This window comes from Lutzomyia longipalpis, chromosome 4 (assembly GCF_024334085.1).
Source record: "Lutzomyia longipalpis isolate SR_M1_2022 chromosome 4, ASM2433408v1".
NCBI classification, from domain to species: domain Eukaryota; kingdom Metazoa; phylum Arthropoda; class Insecta; order Diptera; family Psychodidae; genus Lutzomyia; species Lutzomyia longipalpis.
The window spans coordinates 11803584-11822588 of record NC_074710.1 but is presented as its reverse complement, the minus strand read 5'-3'; the positions used below and the strand labels follow the sequence as shown (position 1 = coordinate 11822588).

At 35.8% G+C, this 19005-nt stretch overlaps 4 protein-coding genes across 5 annotated transcripts; 2 read left to right on the top strand and 2 right to left on the bottom strand.

Moving 5' to 3' along the window:
- The first annotated feature begins 51 nt into the window (after positions 1 to 51).
- LOC129796296 (tyrosine-protein kinase transmembrane receptor Ror-like) lies at positions 52 to 10145 on the top strand. The gene is made up of 5 exons (XM_055838079.1): positions 52 to 487; positions 563 to 766; positions 2288 to 3946; positions 5734 to 6059; positions 6127 to 10145. The coding sequence occupies exons 1-5, from the start codon at positions 387 to 389 to the stop codon at positions 6723 to 6725; spliced, it is 2889 nt and encodes a 962-aa protein (XP_055694054.1). The 5' UTR covers positions 52 to 386; the 3' UTR covers positions 6726 to 10145.
- A 1206-nt stretch (positions 10146 to 11351) lies between these two features.
- Positions 11352 to 12616, bottom strand: LOC129794510 (uncharacterized). Its single transcript, XM_055835263.1, has 3 exons — positions 12602 to 12616; positions 12055 to 12304; positions 11352 to 11990 (listed from the first exon to the last, which is right to left on the bottom strand). The coding sequence occupies exons 1-3, from the start codon at positions 12614 to 12616 to the stop codon at positions 11518 to 11520; spliced, it is 738 nt and encodes a 245-aa protein (XP_055691238.1). The 3' UTR covers positions 11352 to 11517.
- A 449-nt stretch (positions 12617 to 13065) lies between these two features.
- On the bottom strand, positions 13066 to 14188 carry LOC129796324 (60S ribosomal protein L13). Of its 2 annotated transcripts, none has more exons than XM_055838146.1 (3): positions 14136 to 14188; positions 13642 to 13912; positions 13066 to 13555 (listed from the first exon to the last, which is right to left on the bottom strand). In XM_055838146.1, the coding sequence occupies exons 2-3, from the start codon at positions 13882 to 13884 to the stop codon at positions 13127 to 13129; spliced, it is 672 nt and encodes a 223-aa protein (XP_055694121.1). In that variant the 5' UTR covers positions 13885 to 13912; positions 14136 to 14188; the 3' UTR covers positions 13066 to 13126. The 2 variants fall into 2 exon arrangements, with proteins under 2 accessions (XP_055694121.1, XP_055694122.1); XM_055838147.1 differs by having other exon boundaries at positions 13981 to 14159.
- A 17-nt stretch (positions 14189 to 14205) lies between these two features.
- Positions 14206 to 15456, top strand: LOC129796320 (ubiquinone biosynthesis O-methyltransferase, mitochondrial-like). Its single transcript, XM_055838138.1, has 3 exons — positions 14206 to 14681; positions 14745 to 15147; positions 15215 to 15456. Exons 1-3 carry the CDS (start codon positions 14265 to 14267, stop codon positions 15325 to 15327), a joined length of 933 nt encoding a protein of 310 aa, XP_055694113.1. The 5' UTR covers positions 14206 to 14264; the 3' UTR covers positions 15328 to 15456.
- The last annotated feature ends 3549 nt before the right edge of the window (positions 15457 to 19005 follow it).

The window sequence follows — 19005 nt, the reverse complement described above, 5'->3', positions numbered from 1 at the left end:
TGACATTCGTGTTTGGGGAGAAAAATCCAACACGATGTGTAGCCGAAGTTTTGACAGCGGAAACCCGACGCCGCCCGTGACTTGAGTGTTGTGATAATCTGGGGGTGGCAAAAGCCCAGAATTTCCGTGTTTTTCCCAAAAATACCTCAAAAACCCACAGGAAAAGCACAGAGATTGCAAAAAATCTCTCCCAGCTTTCACGTAGTGAGTGAAAAGGTGCAAATTTCCGGGTATTTAGTGCGGAAAAGTCGTGTGTTTTGATCGTATTTTTGGGGAAAAGATAAACATGGCGCATGGGGTGGTGTTTTGTCTCTAACAAAATTTGTAAACATCACACGTTTCTGCTGCACAAAAAGCGCCCCCGATAGATTGAAAAAGCACAAGGAATGGCAAGGAAGGATCTCTGGAGGTGGCTTTGGGTTTTCTTTGTGCTTCTTTTGGGGTTTCCGGCATATTTGCAAGGAGGTGGGGGTGTCAATGGGAGAAGGTAATTAAAAGTTCACTCACCCCTTTAACCCCGTACCCGGTTCGTGTGACTAATTCCCGGCTTTCTCCTGCACAGAACTACCTCTCTCCACAATGCGGGTGACTCACGCCCAACACGGGATATTCTCAGTAAGCCACCACTGCCCATCTGCCAGGTGTATCAGGGCAGAACTTGTGAGGCTTTTCTCATGAATCAAACGGTCTTTGTGACTCCCGGTGTGACGATTGATACCATCGAGGAGCGTCTCAAGGCTGCTTATGGGGTCATCAAGGAGTCCAAGTAATTATTTTTCTAATTCTAACATTTTTTTTTGCTAAAAAATTCATTTGGAAAGTTGCGCTGAATTTCGACTGAAAAATAGGGAAGAGTAGACTAAATCTGACCCCTTAAGAATTTACAAAATTATTTTTTTTTTTATTATTAAAATAGTTTTCAAATAAAATTAATCATTGCCTTAAAGTGCCAACAGATAATTTAAAAAAAAATTAAATTTTTATAAAAAAAAACTAAACAACTTGGTTTTTTGTTTATTAATTAAAAAAAAATTTCAGAAAAAAATGAAACTTTCCAAATTATTAGTCTGTATTTTTAGAATTCTAAAAACAGATAAAAATATTTTTTGCAATTTTCAAAACATTCTTGATAAATTTCCAAATTTTCATTAAATTACTGCAGATGAAGATATTTGATTCATTTTGATAATTCAATCAATAAAAAATATCCAAAATTTCTTAAGCTTTTCAAAAACTTTCCAAAATTTCAACAAATAAAAAAAATATTAGGCTATGTTTTCGTGTGTTATAAATTACAAAATTGTCAAGTTTCATATTCAAAAATTTCAAGAAACTTTCCAAAGTTTCATGAAATAAAAAATATTTGTATTTTCGTATATCTTGAATTTCGAAGATAGGGTGATAATAAAAAAAAAAACAAAATAATGAAGATTTCAGATAGATACAAATTCAAAATTATTAATTTCAAAGTTTCCAAAATTTCATGAAAAAATAGGTAGGACGTATTTTCATGTAAAATAAATTCCCAGATTATTTGAATAATAAAAAATTAAAAATATTGGATATTGCAGAAACAAAATTTCAGGAAATTTTCCTAAATTTCATGAAATAAAAAATACACTAACTTTTGTTTAATAAAGAATTCCAAAATTTTTTAACTAATAATCAAATTAAAAAATATTGCAATTTTCTTAAGCAAACTTTCGGGAAAATTTCCAAAGTTTCATGAAATAAATAAATCGATAGCTGATTGAATCTTTGTTGATTCTAGAATTCCGAGATTTTCTGACTAATAATCGAATTAAAAAATATTGGATATTTCAGAAATAAAATTTTAGGAAATTTTCCGAAATTTTATGAAATGAAAAATTTGACTTTTGTTGAATCAAAAATTCCAAGAAATCAAATCAAATTAAAAAAAATATTGTAAATTTTTTAAGCAAACTTTCGGGAAAATTTCCAAAGTTTCATGAAATTAAAAATATTCTGTATTTTCGTTTATCACCTTTATCACAAATTCCAAGATTATTCGTGTAATAAAAAGTGAATTTTTGAAAATTTCATAGGCTTGTAAATTTCTAAAGTTTCACGAAATTCTTACAAACCTCCCAAACTTGACTTTCTACCAATGAGAATTTAAAGTGTCTCACAAAATATAATGAAACTTAGATTTTCTTAATGAAATTTTGAATTTGTCTGTGAAATTTTGAGTTTTTCTGTGAAATTTCCATTTTTTTTTTCGAAAAAATCGCTTTTTTTATCTTAATTTAATTTTTTTCCCTTTCAGGGATATGAATCCAAATTGCCGGGTGTACGCCCTACCATCGCTGTGCTACAGCATCCTCCCCACGTGCCGTTCGCCGGAATTGTCGAATCATCAGTATTTTGCCGCAAAGGCAACTTACGAGGCAAATCAGCGGAATAATCAGAGGAATTCCCACAAAAGGAAGCGCCTTCCGCTAAGTGCTACAAAGCGCCCTCCACCAGCTACCACGCCCAAGCTCACTGTTTACTTTTCCGGCCCTGTGACGCCGGCCGTCGATGCGGAGGAGCTGCAGCTGGTCACTGCGGCGGCTGTGAGTGATCGTCTGAGGCGTCGTCGGGAGACATTTGACGTCACTGTGGATGCACGCACAAAGGCCATTAAGCGTATCAAGGACTCCGGCGGGGGTCCGCGTGTGAGTGAGTACACATCCAGGCAGTACCCACCGACGAGGAATACGGAGAATCTCCGGCGGATTTGTCGCGATGAGTGTGAATTGCTGGAGAATGAGTTGTGTCAGAAGGAGTACGCCATTGCCAAGAGGCATCCTGCCATTGGGAAGCTGCTGCAGCTGGAGGAGTGTACGGATCTTCCGGATGACAGTGATTGCATGTCATTGGGAATTGCCGTGGATGTGGCGCCGGAAGAGACGTGCTTCTGGGAGAATGGGGAGAAGTATCGCGGGACAGTGGCAACGTCCGCCTCGGGGAGGCCCTGCCTCAAGTGGGCGCGTCTCATGAAGGAGATTGCGGACTTCCCGGAGCTGGCGGGACAGAACTTCTGCCGGAATCCGGGTGGGATGCATCCGGAGCCATGGTGCTTCGTGGAGAACATCTCAGTGGACAAAGTGATTGAGTCGTGCAGCATTCCGCGGTGCAGTGAACGGATGTGGTTGTACGTGATCATCTCCTTTGTCTCCCTGGCCATGGGGATTCTCTGTGTGGTGTGCCTGGTGTGCTGCAAGAAGTGGCGGAAGCGTGGTATGACAAACATCCAGAATATCAACCTTCCAAGCGCCGATAAGAACATTTACGGCAACTCCCGGCTCAATAGCCCCATGGAGATGGCTTCCTTGCTGCCAAATGTGAGTGGAGGTGTTCCCGGAGGCCCCGTGGGGATCCCAGCACCACCGCATCAGCGTCCTCCAGCTGCCCGAGGGGCTTCCGTGATGCGTGTGCCACAGTACACCCTCCAAGATGTTCGTTTTGTCGAAGAGCTCGGCGAAGGAGCCTTCGGGAAGGTCTACAAGGGCGAACTCACGCAGGCCAATGGTGAGAAGATCTTTGTCGCCGTGAAGGCACTCAAGGAGAACGCTTCGGCAAAGACTCAGGGAGATTTTAAGCGTGAAATTGAACTAATTAGCGATCTCAAGCACGACAACATTGTCTGCATTCTCGGTGTTGTCCTCAAGGAGGAACCACTCTGTATGCTCTTCGAATACATGACACAGGGTGATCTCCATGAGTTCCTCATCAGCAATAGCCCCAATGAGGGGAAGAATCTCACACAGGTGCAATTTCTCAGTATTGCAATGCAAATTTGCGACGGAATGGAATACTTGGCGGGTCATCACTACGTTCATCGGGATTTAGCAGCGAGGAATTGCCTCGTAGGGGATGCGTTGACGGTTAAAATATCCGATTTTGGCCTCAGCAGGGACATCTACAGCTCTGACTACTATCGGTGAGTGAATTCATTGATAAAAAAATTTTTTTTTTATTACCTTTAAATGCATTTTTTCGGGAATTTCCGGGAAAATATGTTTTAATAATTCTTTAAAAAATAATTTAAATTTTTGAATTCTTTATTTAAAATTAAAAGAAATTAAAGAATTAGAAAAAAAATCCCTGAAAGAAAGGAAAACCTGAGTCAAAGTGCCCAAAACTAGGCAAAACCTAGAACCCCTACATAAATGCAAGAAAAAAATGAAAAAAATTGGGATTCATGCGATAAAAATCGTACAAGATCACAAAAAATGACAGAAATAAAGAAATTTCAAAAGTTTTTTTCTTTAATAGTGCCTAAATGTAAGTAAATAATAAGTTTAAAAATTTTTAAAAATAGAACCTTCTTTTTAAATGTTGATAAAAATGTTTAAAATGGACAAAATGCGAAACAAATAGACGGAAAAATGATCAAATATGGGCAAAATTGAGCAAAAAACGGAAAAAGAAATGAGAAAAATCAATCAAATGTTCTAAATTTAGCAAACTTAAAAAAATTTAAGTCATTTAAATGGAGGGAATGCATATGATTGACAGATGGAGGTAAAACTTAAAGAACTTAATCCTGAATAAATATTGGACCTAGGTCAATTTTCAATGTTGGAGGAGTTCATAATGTATTTGCAGGCCTGAGGAAGGAGAAATAAAGCTCCGACACATAGCAAAAATAATAAACGATGAATTTCAAAAAAGTTCAGATTCAGCGTTTTGACTTAAATCTGAATAAAAATGTTCAAAAAATTCAAAAAGTTATCAAAATCTGACTAGAGCGCCAAACAGTAGGCAAAACCGGATACAAGCACGGAAAAATAGGTAAAAAATTCACTGATAATTTGAGAAATAACAACTTTTTATCAAAGAATGATTTTCTAATTTAAATTTCTTTAAAAATCTTGTAAAGAAAATTCTTAAACTAAAAATCTATACAAATGAGAAGTAGATGACTGTTAATAGTTTAAGAACGGATTTCTAGAGTGAAATTCACTATTAAGTCCGACTTATTTGATTTATAAAAGTAGTTTCTAGTTTTCTTTGGTCGAATTGAATATTTCCTACGACAGGATTTTAAGGTTTTAAGATCAAATCTGGCTGAATCGGAGCTGAATGCATTTCAGTTTGATTTAAAAAAAAATCGAGTGGCCTAATCTTTAAACTCTAAGGTTCTTAAGCCCACAGTAAAAAGCTTCGAACTGGTTTAAAAAAGTTATATTAGACTTTAAAAACTTAGGCCTAACTTAAGGAACTTAGGCTTAGTCTAAAAATTAAAGACCTGGTTTAAGAAAAATAAACGTAGGCCGAAAGAACTTTTCGCCTGGTTCTAAAGATCTTAGGCCTAGTCTGAGAAATTTCGGCCTAGTTTAAGAAACTTAAGCCGAACTTAGTAGTGAATTAAAGGTGGAATTCACTATTCAGTCGGGCTTAAAATTTAAGTTAGTTTTTAAGTCGGTCTTAAGGTTTTAAGTCAGTTTTTTTTAAGTCTGACTTACATTTTTAAGTCGGATTTAAAGTAAGGCGGTCTTAAGGATATTTATGGTCCGAAACGTCGGCTCTACTGTAAAAATTGGTTAGCCAAGCACCTGATCGAAAATCCGTTTTTTTTTTTCAAATCCTAATTCTTAAATTTTCACGAAGTATACTTAACTCGATAAATCCTTTAAAAAATCCTTATCCTTGAAAAATTTAAATTCTAACAGAAGAATAGAATAATTTTTTATAGTCTGATTTCACATTTTCTTCGCTGATTAGGGTTCAATCAAAGTCCCTACTGCCTGTTCGTTGGATGCCATCGGAGTCCATTTTGTATGGGAAATTCACAACTGAGAGCGATGTTTGGTCATTTGGGGTTGTTTTGTGGGAGATCTACAGCTACGGCTTGCAACCGTACTACGGCTACAGCAATCAAGAGGTGATCAGTATGGTGCGTGCACGGCAGCTGCTACCATGTCCCGAAGCCTGCCCGAGCCCTGTGTATTCCCTCATGGTGGAATGTTGGCACGAGCAGGCTGTTAGACGTCCGTCTTTCCCCGAAATTGGTCATCGACTTAAGATCTGGTATCAGGCTAGGAAGAGAAGTGAGTTACTCCGGAAGTAGTTGAGGGATTTTTCTTTCTGAAAAAAAAAAAATGTTTCTTTCGGTAGATGAACAAGCGGAGAATGCTTCGAATTTCGGTGGAAGTCGCAAAGGGTCAACATTCAGTATTTCAGCATCAAATCGCGGACAAGTGGTGACACCATCGTCATCTAGTCAGCACTCTCTGGGGCGTGCGGATGCGGAACAGGGGCCGCCCAAGGAGAGGAGCAATAGCACAAGTGGCAATATGGCTTCCCTGGAGCGTGGTCACCATCACCATCATCATCACCATCACCAGTCGTTGGAACGAGATCGCGAGGGGAGCTTCAGTCATCACCATCACCACAGCAAATCTCGCCTCTCAAATGCCAGCAATTCCAATTTGTCCATTGGCGGCACACCTGGGACGACATTCGCCTCGGATGAGCATCTCCATGAGCCACAGCGACGGCAGAAGGGCACCAAAGAGAAGCACCATCACCATCACCATCGTCAGCGACTCAACAGTGGCACAGACTCAACGGAGAGATCGCGCAAAAGTGATCCCGATGTGGAGATTCCTCAAGGGCGGAAGAGTAGCGTGGCGAGTGTGAAGAGTGCAGATAGAGATGCAGTCCTCATGATTTCCCCCTCAAAGCGTCTCCCACCGCCTTATCCGCAATTTTAGAAAAAAAAAAACAGCGCGAAATAATCCCCTCGCGCATAACAAACTTCCTTAAGAACCCAAAGATTTGCAATTAACTGGACAAGACTTCCTGTGTCAGGAAGGAAATTTCCTGACTCATGACATATCGATAAGTTTTTTTTATCACACATTTTTTGCCATTTTAAAGTGCTCTGAAAGGAAAATTAGTTATTAATACGCGTGGAACAGGTAAGGCAGCATATTTGAAAATGAATGTTAACCTGCCCAATAGTGATTCTAACCTCAAAGTTTTTCGTACATTTTTATTTTAACTTTTATGATTTTATTTGAATTTTAAAGTTAAATCTGACAACTTGACACACAAAATGTATGGGAAATTTTTCGATAGTATCGATATGTTACCGATTCGCGAGATTTTTTTTTTTACTTTTCGTACATTATTAGATCGATCCGGATAATAAAAGAGGGATTAATCGAAAGCTAATTAAATAAACTTAGGGGTGGAACTTTGTAGATTAATCCCTTTTTCTGACCGGTATCGATCGTTGCTTCAAAAATATCGGAATCGAGCAGGCCCCTGGATTTTGTTGATAAGTTTGTATTGATATTTTTACATCAAAATCGATCAAATGGTTTTTTTTTTTGACAGCTATTTTGGATAAATTTATTGAATATAGTAACTTTTTGACTTAGAATTCGACAGTTTAAGCAGCAAGGTATCAGTTTATTTACTTTTTTTTATAAAAATCTGACTTGATTGATTCGTAATATTTATTCCTTTCAAAGAAAGTTAGATTTATCAAAATCAATCGAGTGAAAAGCTTTTGGCAGCTATTTTATGGGTTTCTAAACAATTTATTTAACACATCCTGGACGGCTTGACGCACATCGGCGTCCACTGACAGTTAATTCTGTACGCTGTAACAATTTGCCACTCTTTTTGCGTTTGACATTTACCCGGTAGGAAAACTTCTCCAACATTTTTTCAGCCAATTTTGATTGCTGACTCGTAAGGTGTTCATATATGATTAATAAATCTATTATTTATTAAATTTATGAAATGATTTGAAATCAGCATTTTAAAGATTTCAAATTAGTTGTGACAAGAAAAAGGAATTATCTAGAATATTCTAGATAATGATAATTCTGGATATTATTATCCTATGAAGGAAATATAAATAACAGACTAAGTATTTAGAATATTCTAGATTTTTTTAAATCACACTGTCAGAGTAGATATTAGCTAAATACATGTATTATGAAGTTTTCAGAATTTTTAGAATAAAAAAGTCAACCTGCTTGTTGACGTTATCATCAGGTGATTTAGGTTATATATTTTACGAAAAGAAAATTTTCCTCTTACATAACCTCAATTTAATTTTTGTGATAAAAAAAATGCTTCATAATGTTTAATAGCAAAAAGGAAACTCGTCTGAGAGATTTTCACTGAAATTATCCCATAAATCTGACTTTTTTCCACATGAATATAAAAGTGCGGTTATGTTGGCATGAGAAAAAATGCCAAATATGTACAAAGATTTTTGAAAACTAAATTGTGTTTTCTTTGCGATAATTTTATATTAAAAAAAAATTTGTGTTACACATAACTGAATATTGTGTCAAATAAATATTTTCTGATAACGTGCGAAGAACATAAGAACATCATGGTCCCACCGGGTAACATTTCTGGACGCCAGTGACTAATTGTTACATGTCGTGTAAAAAACCTTTGGGAAGTATTTTACCCGTCGTCAGTGTGTTAAGTTTTTTTTATTAAAATCGATTATTCGATTATTATTCAAATCGAAGAAAGGATAAATTCTTTCAGATTTTTACAGAACAAGATTTTTTTTCAGAATCTCTTTAGAAATTTTTTTTGAAACAAGAAGTTTTATCAAAATCTGATTTTAATCAATTTTAGAGTCATTTTACCATTTTACTAACTAAAATAGACAATTCTTTCCTTGATTTTTAAATTCGTTAAGTTCTGTCAGGTGTTCTGTGAATGTTCATTAATTCAAAAATCGTCTGATTTATTGGATATGTCTGCCCTCAGGCCTCTGTGACAAGGTTCTCGAGATTTGCGACTTTTTTTTCGTAAAATTTCAACTCAATTTCGTTCAATATTGAGACACATAACCTCACAAAATTAAAAGAACGCGATGTTTGTATTCCGCCATCTTGGAAAAAGACTCTACTTTAGCAAAATCGAATCTTGAAAGACTTAAAGACTATTTAAACACTCAAAAACAACACTAAAATCCACCGAATATCCCGTAAAGAATCTTTCAGAGCATTGAAAAGTAACTCAAAACAGTATTCCAGGTGTGAGAGATGAAGAACAAAAGCTCTCCAGACTGTCAATTTTATTTTATAATGAAAAATTAAATAATATAAAATAATTTTATCCTATAAGAAAAATCCCAAGCAATTGATCTCATTTTTTTGTACCAATTTTTTGGGGAATTTTAGTGGAGTAAGTGGATGAAACTTCCTTTTCCGGACACAGTGACGAATGCTGCAAAAATGTAGGATTTATGGTTAGAAAAATGGCGAATGGGTGAAATAATGTTTACCTAAATATAGATAAAAGTTAGATCTCTTATCTCGTGCGAAGGTTTCGTTAAGGATTTAGGATTATAAAAATGTAGGTAGTGCGTAATGAGTTTTAAAAATTAAAAAAGAAAAAAAGGAGTTGAATCCTTGGGCTGATTTATGAAAGTTTTGCGCCAGAAATTCATTAACAAAACACAGAACAACGACAAAAATGGATTAATTTCCGTCCAAAAAAAACTAAGATTTTATTTTTTTATCATAAAAAAAAGTTTTAAAGTAAAACAGAAAAATAGATTTTTTTCCTTTTAAAGTAATTGTTGGTGATTGTTTTATTCCAAAATTTCTGGCGCAACGAAGGAAAATTCGTCACTGTGGCTGTGGAAAATGGAGGAAATGGGCAGCATGAAATGATTGTGCTGAAAAGCGTGGAAAATGATAGATTTTTTTTAAAATATCGATTTCACACAAAAATAGCAAAAAAAACTTAAATGTAGTGTACCGTGTTGAAAACCTTTGAAAAAAATGAGAAAAGAGGAAAAAGCAATTTTCTCCACAAAAAAAAAATCTCAAGCTATCTCTTTAAAACTTTTTACCTTTTATAAAAAAAAACTCTTAACTTAAGAACTTTTGACATTTTAGAGAAGTTTTTTTTTTTTTTTTAAATTTCTTCCTAAAATGACAAATATTTGAGCCAAATATTTTATGTTTTTACTTCTTTTCTTTTGAAAAATATTTTTAAATCTACTCTCAAGACATTTTAATAAAAAAAATGTAATTTTACGAAGTATTTATTGTAATATTTAAAATGAAATGAAATGGATGAAAGGACTCGCGTCATTAACTGTAATAAAAGAAAAACAAATAAAATTCGTAACCCTAAGAAAATTGTTTGTTTTGAATGGAGAAACGATCCAAGGGGCCGAAAGCTTTGGGAAAATGTAAACCTTTGAAAAACTAAAGAAATGTCAAACGTTAGCAATTAAACTTCAAATATCAGCAAGGGGGTATTGTATAGGCTAAATCTAAATATTTTTCTTTGGCGAATTAATCTAAATTTTCAATAAAAAACTAATTTTTTCGGGTTTGAATTTAGTACTTTTTAGGGTAGAATTTAGTACTTTGAAGACTAGAGTTTAGTACATACTTTTAGATTTCTAATTCTGAATCAATGCCTCTTTAGAACTAAAATCTAATGAATCTTTTGTTTGGCTTGAATTTAGTACATTTTAGTACTGTTTACACTATTTAAGCTTTTAATCCTCAATCTGAGCAATATTAGAACTAAAAACTGAATAACATTTTGTTTAGACTTGAATTTTAGTACTATTGAGGCTCATATTTAGTACATTTCTCATTAGTTTAGTGATTTTCTGGCGTTTGCTTCTCAATTAGAACTAAATTACAACTTAAAACAAGAAAGCCTTTACGGCTAGAATTTTGTACTTTTTATCCGTTTACTCCAATATCTGCGCAATTTTAGAACTAAATATGTACTAAAAAGTTTTTATTATATAATTTTGAAACTTGAATTTAGTACTATTGAGGCTTAAATGTTATGTATGTTAGTACTAAATTGTTTTGAAGCCGCGACGTAAGTATATAATGAAATTTCGTACTTTTTTATTTTAAAATTTACTCAATCAACCATTTTAGAACTGAGAACTGCTTCGGTTTTTTAGTACTTTTAATGCTTAAAATTATTATCATTTTCAGGATGAAATTTAGTACAGTGCAAGTCCGCATTTGAGAATATAATAGGTACCAAAAAATATTCTCAAATTGGGTTTTCATCCCCATGGACCCCATGTAAGAACATTTTTTTTTCTCAACACTGTAATTGCTGATAAAATAAGAGAATTATGCCTCCTGGCGCTTTTTGGACTTACGTGACTCTTTCTTCTTTGAACTAGCACATTTTTTAGGTAATACATTCTATCTAGAATTATTTATTAATGATTTTTGGTCACGGAAAAATTTGTTTTCAATAAGAAATGTCAACCAGAAAGACGCGCGAAAAGGGGATGAAACATGTTTCACAAATCAAAAAAGTTTCAATGAAACGCAAAAACTGAATTTTTACGAAAAATCCTTTTGTCATAGAAAATCTTTCTTTTATTCTTTTTTTTTTTCAAAAGCAAAAGAACATTTTGCTTTATAAGAACTGGAGAAAAATCACATAAAAAACAAATTGATTGTGTTTAGTTTAAATAATAAGAATATCCTTTGCTTTGTTTTTCAAACTTTTCTTTACGTATTTTTAAGAAGACTTGGAAAATTCCCTCTTTGTCTGCCTTAGGGGTACTTTCGCCCCCTTTTGGACATAAGGAAGCACCTTTTGTTCCATCTCTTTTGTAATGGTAGCAAAATCGTTATCATTCGGAAGCCATAAGTTGACTTTGTTCTTAAGAGCAGCGTATGTTTCCAGCAGCACACTTCTTGCGTCATCACTTGATGGACCCTCTTCTTCTTGTTCGAGGTTAATTAGATCCTGAAGATCTTTAAATCCCAAGTTCTCAATGTCACGTGAATCAAGTTGCATCTCATTTATATCATCTTCATCCATTTCAAGGTTGAGATATTCGCCGAGTGCCATTATCTCTCTTGTCGTTTCTGAATTGAGATGCTGTCCGACTGCTGGACTCCCTGTTGCTTCTGAAAGCAACCCTTCCTGAAAATTGTCTTCCTCTTCATCTATTTGCAAGTTAGGTTGCTGTCCGACTGGATGGTTTGCTATGATTATATGAGAAAATAGTAATAAAAAAAATATTTAGGGTAAGAAAATTTATGAACTCACATTCGTTTGTTTCTTTTTGTAGCAATTTCTTCCATGAAGATCGAAGAGTTTGCTCTGAAACACCTTCCCAAGCGTTTTTGATAACTTCAATCGCTACCACAATATCAAATTTTTCTCTCCAAAACTCATGAAGGGACGTCTTCCCGGAAATTTCGGTTTCATTAAAGAGCTCTGTCAGTAGTCCTTTGAGGTACAGGGATTTAAAATTCGCAATAACAAATTTGGGGGCAAGTACACAATCTTTATGAAGCTACAATCCTCGTCCAAACATTCTTGCAGATCCGGAGGGTGCTCAGGGGCGTTGTCAAGCACAAATAGAGCCCTATGATGCCAATATGATGCTAAAGAGATTCCGGGATTGAAGACTAAGTTGGAAAATCACTTGAGGCAAATGAAGGATCACAATAAACACTGAATTCAATGAAGATTTATAAATTTATGCGAGAAAGTTTGACAGATTGTTGTTTGTGAAGAAAATTTTTCACTCAAAATGAAACATGTTTCATAACAAAAATACATTAAAGAAACAAAACGACTTGGCCCGAACCGAGCAATCGGGCATCTCGGTATTTTGTTCTTAGATGGATTTTTGGTCAGAAATTCGTTCATGGGTCGCCTTTTTGCGTATCCATCAACGAATATTCTTAAATGTGGGTATTCTCAAATGCGGACTTGCACTGTACTTTTAGATTACAATTTAGTATTTTGATCATTAATCGGAGCTTCTTCAGGACTTCAAATTGATACTTTTTCGTCAGATTTTTGTTACTTTTGTAGCTTGAATGTTTATACTTTTTGAGGTTTTCTAAATTTGCCCCGGTCTTCTCTAAATCAAATATTTGAAACTCATTCGACTTCAACTAATCGGAAGGGTTAACAAATAACTAAAATATACCTTTTATCCAATATTTTAGTAAATAATCTCTCTAAATTGCCTTAAAGACCTTTCCCCAACTCAAAACCTTAAAAAAATTGAAAGGAAAACGCCGGAAAAGGGGAAGAAATAAAAGATTTTTAATTTTTTCAGTAAATTTTTCATTTTTTTGCAATGTAAATCAAGCTTCTACAGGATTTACTTCTTCGATTTCTTGGCTTCCTTTCCGGAGGGTGCCTTGGAGATGTCATCGGGATTCTCGGAGGCTTCACGTGCCTTCTTGGCACGAATACCAACGAGCCTGGCGTCGGAACGAGACTTCTTCAGCACCTGGAAGGCACTGAATTTGTTCTCCTTTGCCGAAATGGCGCGCACCGTGACGACGGGTTTGGGATTCTTGATTGGCATCACGGTACGTTTCACCTGCGTAGCGAGTTTCCTGGCCTCTGGGGTGGCTTCACCCTTCTGCAGCTTCCTCTTCTCGTGGATGGGGAACAAGATCAATTTGCTGCGGTACTCCTTGAGACGCTGAATGTTAATTTGACGCTGCTCGACGCTCTTATTGCGACGTCGACGATCCACGGAGATGCCAACGGTGCGAGCAAAGCCAGGAGTGAGTCCAGCTCCCTGAAATCGATGCAAGAATTTTTGTTGTATTTTTGCTTTCCGGAAAAGGGGTTTTTGGTCATTTTTTGTGCACTTTAGGGACTCACCTTGAGCTCAGCAGCCGTGAAACCACGTCCAGCACGAACCTTGGTGTGGTAGCGCACCGAGGGGCAACGTACAACGGGCCTAAGGGCACCAGAAGCTGGCCGGGGGAAAACTGCCTTGGCCTTCTTGATGCGATTATGACGACGACGGAGCTTCCTGGCCGGCTGGTTGAACCACGTCCGGATATGCCGCTGCCACCACTTGTGGAAGTGGGCATTGGGAATCATATTGTTACCCTTCGTCATCTTGTCCGGGAGTTTTCTCTAGAGTCGACTGTAAAAATACACAACAATAAGTTTGGTTAGGTCACCTCCACGCCATCGTGGTCAAATTCAATTAACATTTTCTCAAACAATTTAAACATTTCCCATGGAAATTTATCACAAAACAACTCTCCGGGAAATTCTTTACATTCCCCCAAAAGATTTAAGATGAAATTTTAAGGATTTTAGGGAGAAAAAAAAGAATTTTGCAAGAGGAAATCACAAACACTCACCTCGATTTTTAATTCACGTCGAAAAAGACTTGACAGCTGTGGCGCTGGCATCGACTAGGAGACACGGTGTGCGTCAAGTGAAAAAAGTAAACAAAAACAAAGAAGAAAAGTCTCAAAAACCGCGAAAACATGCTAAATAATTCACAAAATATTGCTAAGAGTTTAGTGAGGACGTGCCTCAAACAAATCCGTGTTAAACATTCAAAAACATTACTAAATAATTCGCAAAATTCATCATTTCTTCCCTTTGGAGGCTTTGGAGACATTTTGGGGTTATGTTACACAACTGAGGCAGTTCAGGGAGCTCACAAAACAGCCTCTAGTGTGGATGTGGACAATCTTGAGCTACTTCAGAGACACTCAAAGGATTGGTGGGACCCCGTGGGATCAATGAAACCCCTCCATACGATGAATCATCTCAGAGTTCCCTTCATACGGGATGGTTTAATTTCAACGGGTGTTGTCGCGAAGAATGCAAAATTCCCGAGAATTCTCGAAGGTTTGAACATCCTGGAGGTTGGATGTGGTGGAGGAATCCTCACAGAGGTAAGTTCTACTCAAATTCTTTATTGAAAACACGTAAAAAGTAGGAAAAATATCTTTCCCAAGGCACTGGCAAGGCTAAAAGCAAATGTCACAGCCATTGATCCTTCCTTGGAGTTGATTTCTGTCGCTCAGGAGCATTTGCAGTGTAATCCTGAACTATCGCAGAGGATAAACTACCTCCAGGAAACTATTGAAGTTCATTCAGTGAAGAATTCAGAGAAATACGATGCAGTGATTCTTTCGGAAGTAATTGAGCATGTTAATGATCAGGAGAACTTCCTGAAAATGTGCATTGGGGCTGTTAAATCCGGTGGATCAGTGTTCCTGTCCACGCTAAATAAAACCACATTGTCCTACTTCTTGGGTATTGTCCTTGCGCAGGATGTTCTGAAGCTCCTCCCGAAGAATACCCACGAATGGGATAAATTCATATCACCAACGGAAACGCAGAGAATCTTTGAGAAAAGTAATTTCTTAATATTTTTTTAATAAGAAATTCTTGCCTTGAACTAAATCATGTTTCAATGTTTTAGACAACTGCTCAGTAATCATGGTCAATGGGCTACTCTACTGCCCACTGAATAATGTCTGGGAGTGGAGTAATTCAACTGATGTCAACTACATTCAGCATGCTATTAAACATTGAGGAAATTGAGGGATTTTTAAGGGGCAGAAAATCCTGGAAAATAAAGAAAAATACAGCAAAGAGGAGTTTTTTGTGAAAGATATTTTTTTGTGTTATTAATTACAATAAAATCTAATTATTAATGAAAAATGTTTTTCTTCTAACGTTAGAACAAAATAATTTTTCTGTTTTTAAACTTCTTTTCGGATTTTTTTTTCAATATTCTGAAATATTGGTTTGTCCAATATTTACACAGATTTTTAACATAAAATATTCACATAAATTCAGTATAGTTTTGATTTTCTGTCTCATTCATCCCCATTGAATGTAATGGTAAAAATGTTAGGTTAGAAATCCGGATAAATATTGGACAAACCAATATTTAGTGAATAGAAATAGAATTCATCTAAAAAATGCCTTTTTGACTCATCAGACGAGTAAAATTGTAAAAAAAAAATATTCCTCACTTAATTTGCTCCAAAAATAAAAACAATGACGTCACAATTTGTGATTTTTGCCTCTTTAACGCTTAGAGGATCGAGGTTTCTAACCTTAAAAGTTTGACCTTGATTTTCTCTTAAAAGAAAATATTTTTCCAAGTTTACTTTCGACGATCTTGAAGTACATAATGCAAATTCTCTACACAGATGTACTTATAAATTATCACGATATTTTTGAGAGATTTTATTCTGTGACGATTTAAAAAATGTCGAATTTGCCACGGTGACCAGCAAATTCCTCCAAGGGTTAAATGCGTGAAACATTTGTGCTCATGTTTCATCGATGAGCTTTAACGAGAGCTATTTTTGAAATATTTTTTTTAACTAATAATTTGAATAATTTCTGTAAAATTTGATTATTTACATTGAATTAAACATTAATAATTTCTTTATTTTATGTTTAACCCTTTAACGTCCAATGTGAAACATAAAAACATTGAAACATGCGCTCTTTTATCGCGATTTTTATTCTATGAATTTTTTTAGAGGACTTTTCTCACTCAGAACGTCTTCTTTGACCCCTTATGCGTGAATTTGATGCATTTGTAACATGGAAAAACAATTACATTCATAAATAATTGAAAAAGTAAAATGTTTCACGTTTGGGTCAGCGTATGACCCAAAAAACCTTAAAGGGTTAAGTGAAGAATCTTTGAATATTTTAGACAGAGTTCCGTAAACCTTTAACTTCCATGGAAGATATGTATTACGTATTAAAGAACCTTTCAAACCACCTTCCTTTCCTTTCTTTCACTGCAATGTTTCCGATTTAAAGTAAAATATTGAGAGAAAAAGAACGTCAATCATGCTTATACTCAGCTAAAAGAAGTCTTAAAATATGAAAAAGATTTTTTGGCAAAAACCAATGATACTTGTATATTTTTGTATTTCCAAAGAAGTGCAAAATTATTGGTATAAAAAGAAAATTCTACTGAAATAAGCAAATCTATATCTATATAATAAAGAAAGGTCTGTTTGTTGGTAATCAGTCGTGTTCGGCTATACAAATCTACACCGTTTGACCGATCGCGATGAAATTTGGTACAGAGGCTCCTTATAACAGGCGGTTTCAGATGGCCGTATTCATTTTCCCCCCAAAGCCCCCCTTCAGGTAGCCCCCATATAAATCTCATGTAGTTTTTGCGAATTTTTGAATATGGCGCCGTAAATGTTGTGTGAAAATGATTTCTTCTGTTTGCAATTTTAGCTGTGTTTCTTTCAGACACAGCTTTTGTGTACCGAGCAAAATCGAAAGTCGTCAGATCGGACTCAAACTTGGGATGAGCACGAATTAGGGTCCCCACATTCCAAAAAACGTATGCGCCAAAAATAAGATTTTTTCCGGCCGTCCGGCCGTGGTTCAACCTTAAATTGCAAGAGAACGGTAATAGATAGAGACTTGTGGTAAACGGCAAAGTTTAAATATCGACCAGAAGACATCCGATTATGAGGTCAAATCCACCGCCCCACCCCTCTGTCCGCCATTTTGAATAACCTCAAAATTTTGTTTTCGCTATATCTCAGCCCCTGTAATAGCTAAAAATCTGAAATCTTGATATGTTGTAGGGGCCATCAAGAGCTTTCCAACGATACCTCATTTTCGAAAATCGGTCAAGCCGTTTAGTCAATATGGCCGTCACAATTTTTCATCGAAAATCGATCATAACTCGAAAATGGCTCAACCGATTTTGATCAACCCGGGGTCAAATGAAAGCTCTCAACAGACCCTACAACTTTCTAGAACATCCAAAGTTTCAAAAGTGACCGCTAGGGGGCCAAAAATCAAAAACAAAATTTTCGATGAGTTTTCGATGAATATCTCGAAAACGCCATTATCGATTTGCTTCAAATTTTGATATATTATAGCCTACTATAACATATATTTATAAAAAAAAAAATTAAAAAAATTTATGTCGCCATTTTGAAAATATTGAGTTCCAACTTTGACATGTTATATCGCGGGATCTACAAGTCCGATTTTGATCAACTCAAGCGCAAATGCAAGGTTTCGTGAAGCCCTACAAATGTCTAGAACATTGCAACTTCGAGAAATGACCACCAGAGGCGCTAAAGTCAAAATCAAAATTTTCGAAAAATTCGAACTCGAATATTTCGAAAATGCCATTATCGATTTACTTCATATTTTAATATGTTGTAATTGAGGTTAAGACCTTTCCAACGATAGCTCAAACTCGAAAATCTATGGAGCCGTTCCCGAGATATGGCGTTTTAAAGATTTCTTAGCGTATGACTTTTCAACTTTTCCCGACTTTGCGCGTATTTAACCCTTGGAATGCGGAGCGGGGTCGTTGAACGACCCCAGCGCTATATTTCGTGCTATAACTCAATAAATATAAAAGATAGCGTTCCCATCTTTTGGAAATAAGTTCCTTGGTTATCTGAGGAGGTTGTGTAAAAATTTCAGCTCAATCCGACCACCACAAGAAAAGTTATTAAGAAAAATGTAGAAGAAGGGAATTCAAAAATTTTTGTAACGGTCATGCTGCGGAAAATTTCTTAGAGCATAAACAACATAAAACATAATTAGAAGCATGTAAATGTGCAAAACAATAAAGAATATTCGAGAAATATTGCCATTTATCATGTTGCGGGAGGTAAGGGGAATGTGGGGAAGAGTGAAAAAAAAATTGCAGTTTCTTGGCAAATTTCTCAAAAAGAAATTGTGAAAAATGATTGAAAAATGTTTTTCACTAATATCTCCTTCTAAGTATTTTAGGGCGGCGAATTTGTGGTGCAGGGTGCAAGAGGACTATATAAGGAATCTATAGGCACTAACCCGACAACTCCAGGTTGTATAGTTTGGGAGAAAATTGGCCTTCTTTTTGGGGTCGTTCAACGACCCCACCTTCGCATTCTAAGGGTGTGCCAAGGCCTCCGCATTCCAAAGGTTAAATTAATTTACGCTCTAGTTTGCTCTCACAAAATTGGTACACTGAAAGAAACACAGCTCTCGTAAGCTTGGTCAGCTTACCAGTACATTTTTCTATTTTGCTATGAAATTTAAAAAAAAAAAATGTCTGCATTTTTCCAACATAAATCAGAAGAATATTACGGTATTGTGGTAAACCAAACCAGTGAAATTAATTCTAAAATAGGGGATGAAAAGCAGTCGATGGCCTTGGAAAATATGGAAAGAAATCTTTGAGTACCTAATATTTTCTATTTTTAATCCATTAAT

Bases quoted from the DNA above. Each gene is read 5' to 3' on its own strand.
- LOC129796296 (XM_055838079.1), top strand. From the start codon at position 387: ATGGCAAGGAAGGATCTCTGGAGGTGGCTTTGGGTTTTCTTTGTGCTT. The intron at 767-2,287 runs GTAATTATTTTT...TTTCCCTTTCAG, and splicing joins GGGGTCATCAAGGAGTCCAA to GGATATGAATCCAAATTGCC. The intron at 3,947-5,733 runs GTGAGTGAATTC...TTCGCTGATTAG, and splicing joins TACAGCTCTGACTACTATCG to GGTTCAATCAAAGTCCCTAC.
- LOC129794510 (XM_055835263.1), bottom strand. The intron at 11,991-12,054 runs GTGAGTTCATAA...ATATAATCATAG, and splicing joins ACAAAAAGAAACAAACGAAT to CAAACCATCCAGTCGGACAG.
- LOC129796324 (XM_055838146.1), bottom strand. From the start codon at position 13,884: ATGACGAAGGGTAACAATATGATTCCCAATGCCCACTTCCACAAGTGG. The intron at 13,556-13,641 runs GTGAGTCCCTAA...CATCGATTTCAG, and splicing joins TCACGGCTGCTGAGCTCAAG to GGAGCTGGACTCACTCCTGG.
- LOC129796320 (XM_055838138.1), top strand. From the start codon at position 14,265: ATGCTAAATAATTCACAAAATATTGCTAAGAGTTTAGTGAGGACGTGC. The intron at 14,682-14,744 runs GTAAGTTCTACT...ATCTTTCCCAAG, and splicing joins GTGGAGGAATCCTCACAGAG to GCACTGGCAAGGCTAAAAGC. The intron at 15,148-15,214 runs GTAATTTCTTAA...TCAATGTTTTAG, and splicing joins GCAGAGAATCTTTGAGAAAA to ACAACTGCTCAGTAATCATG.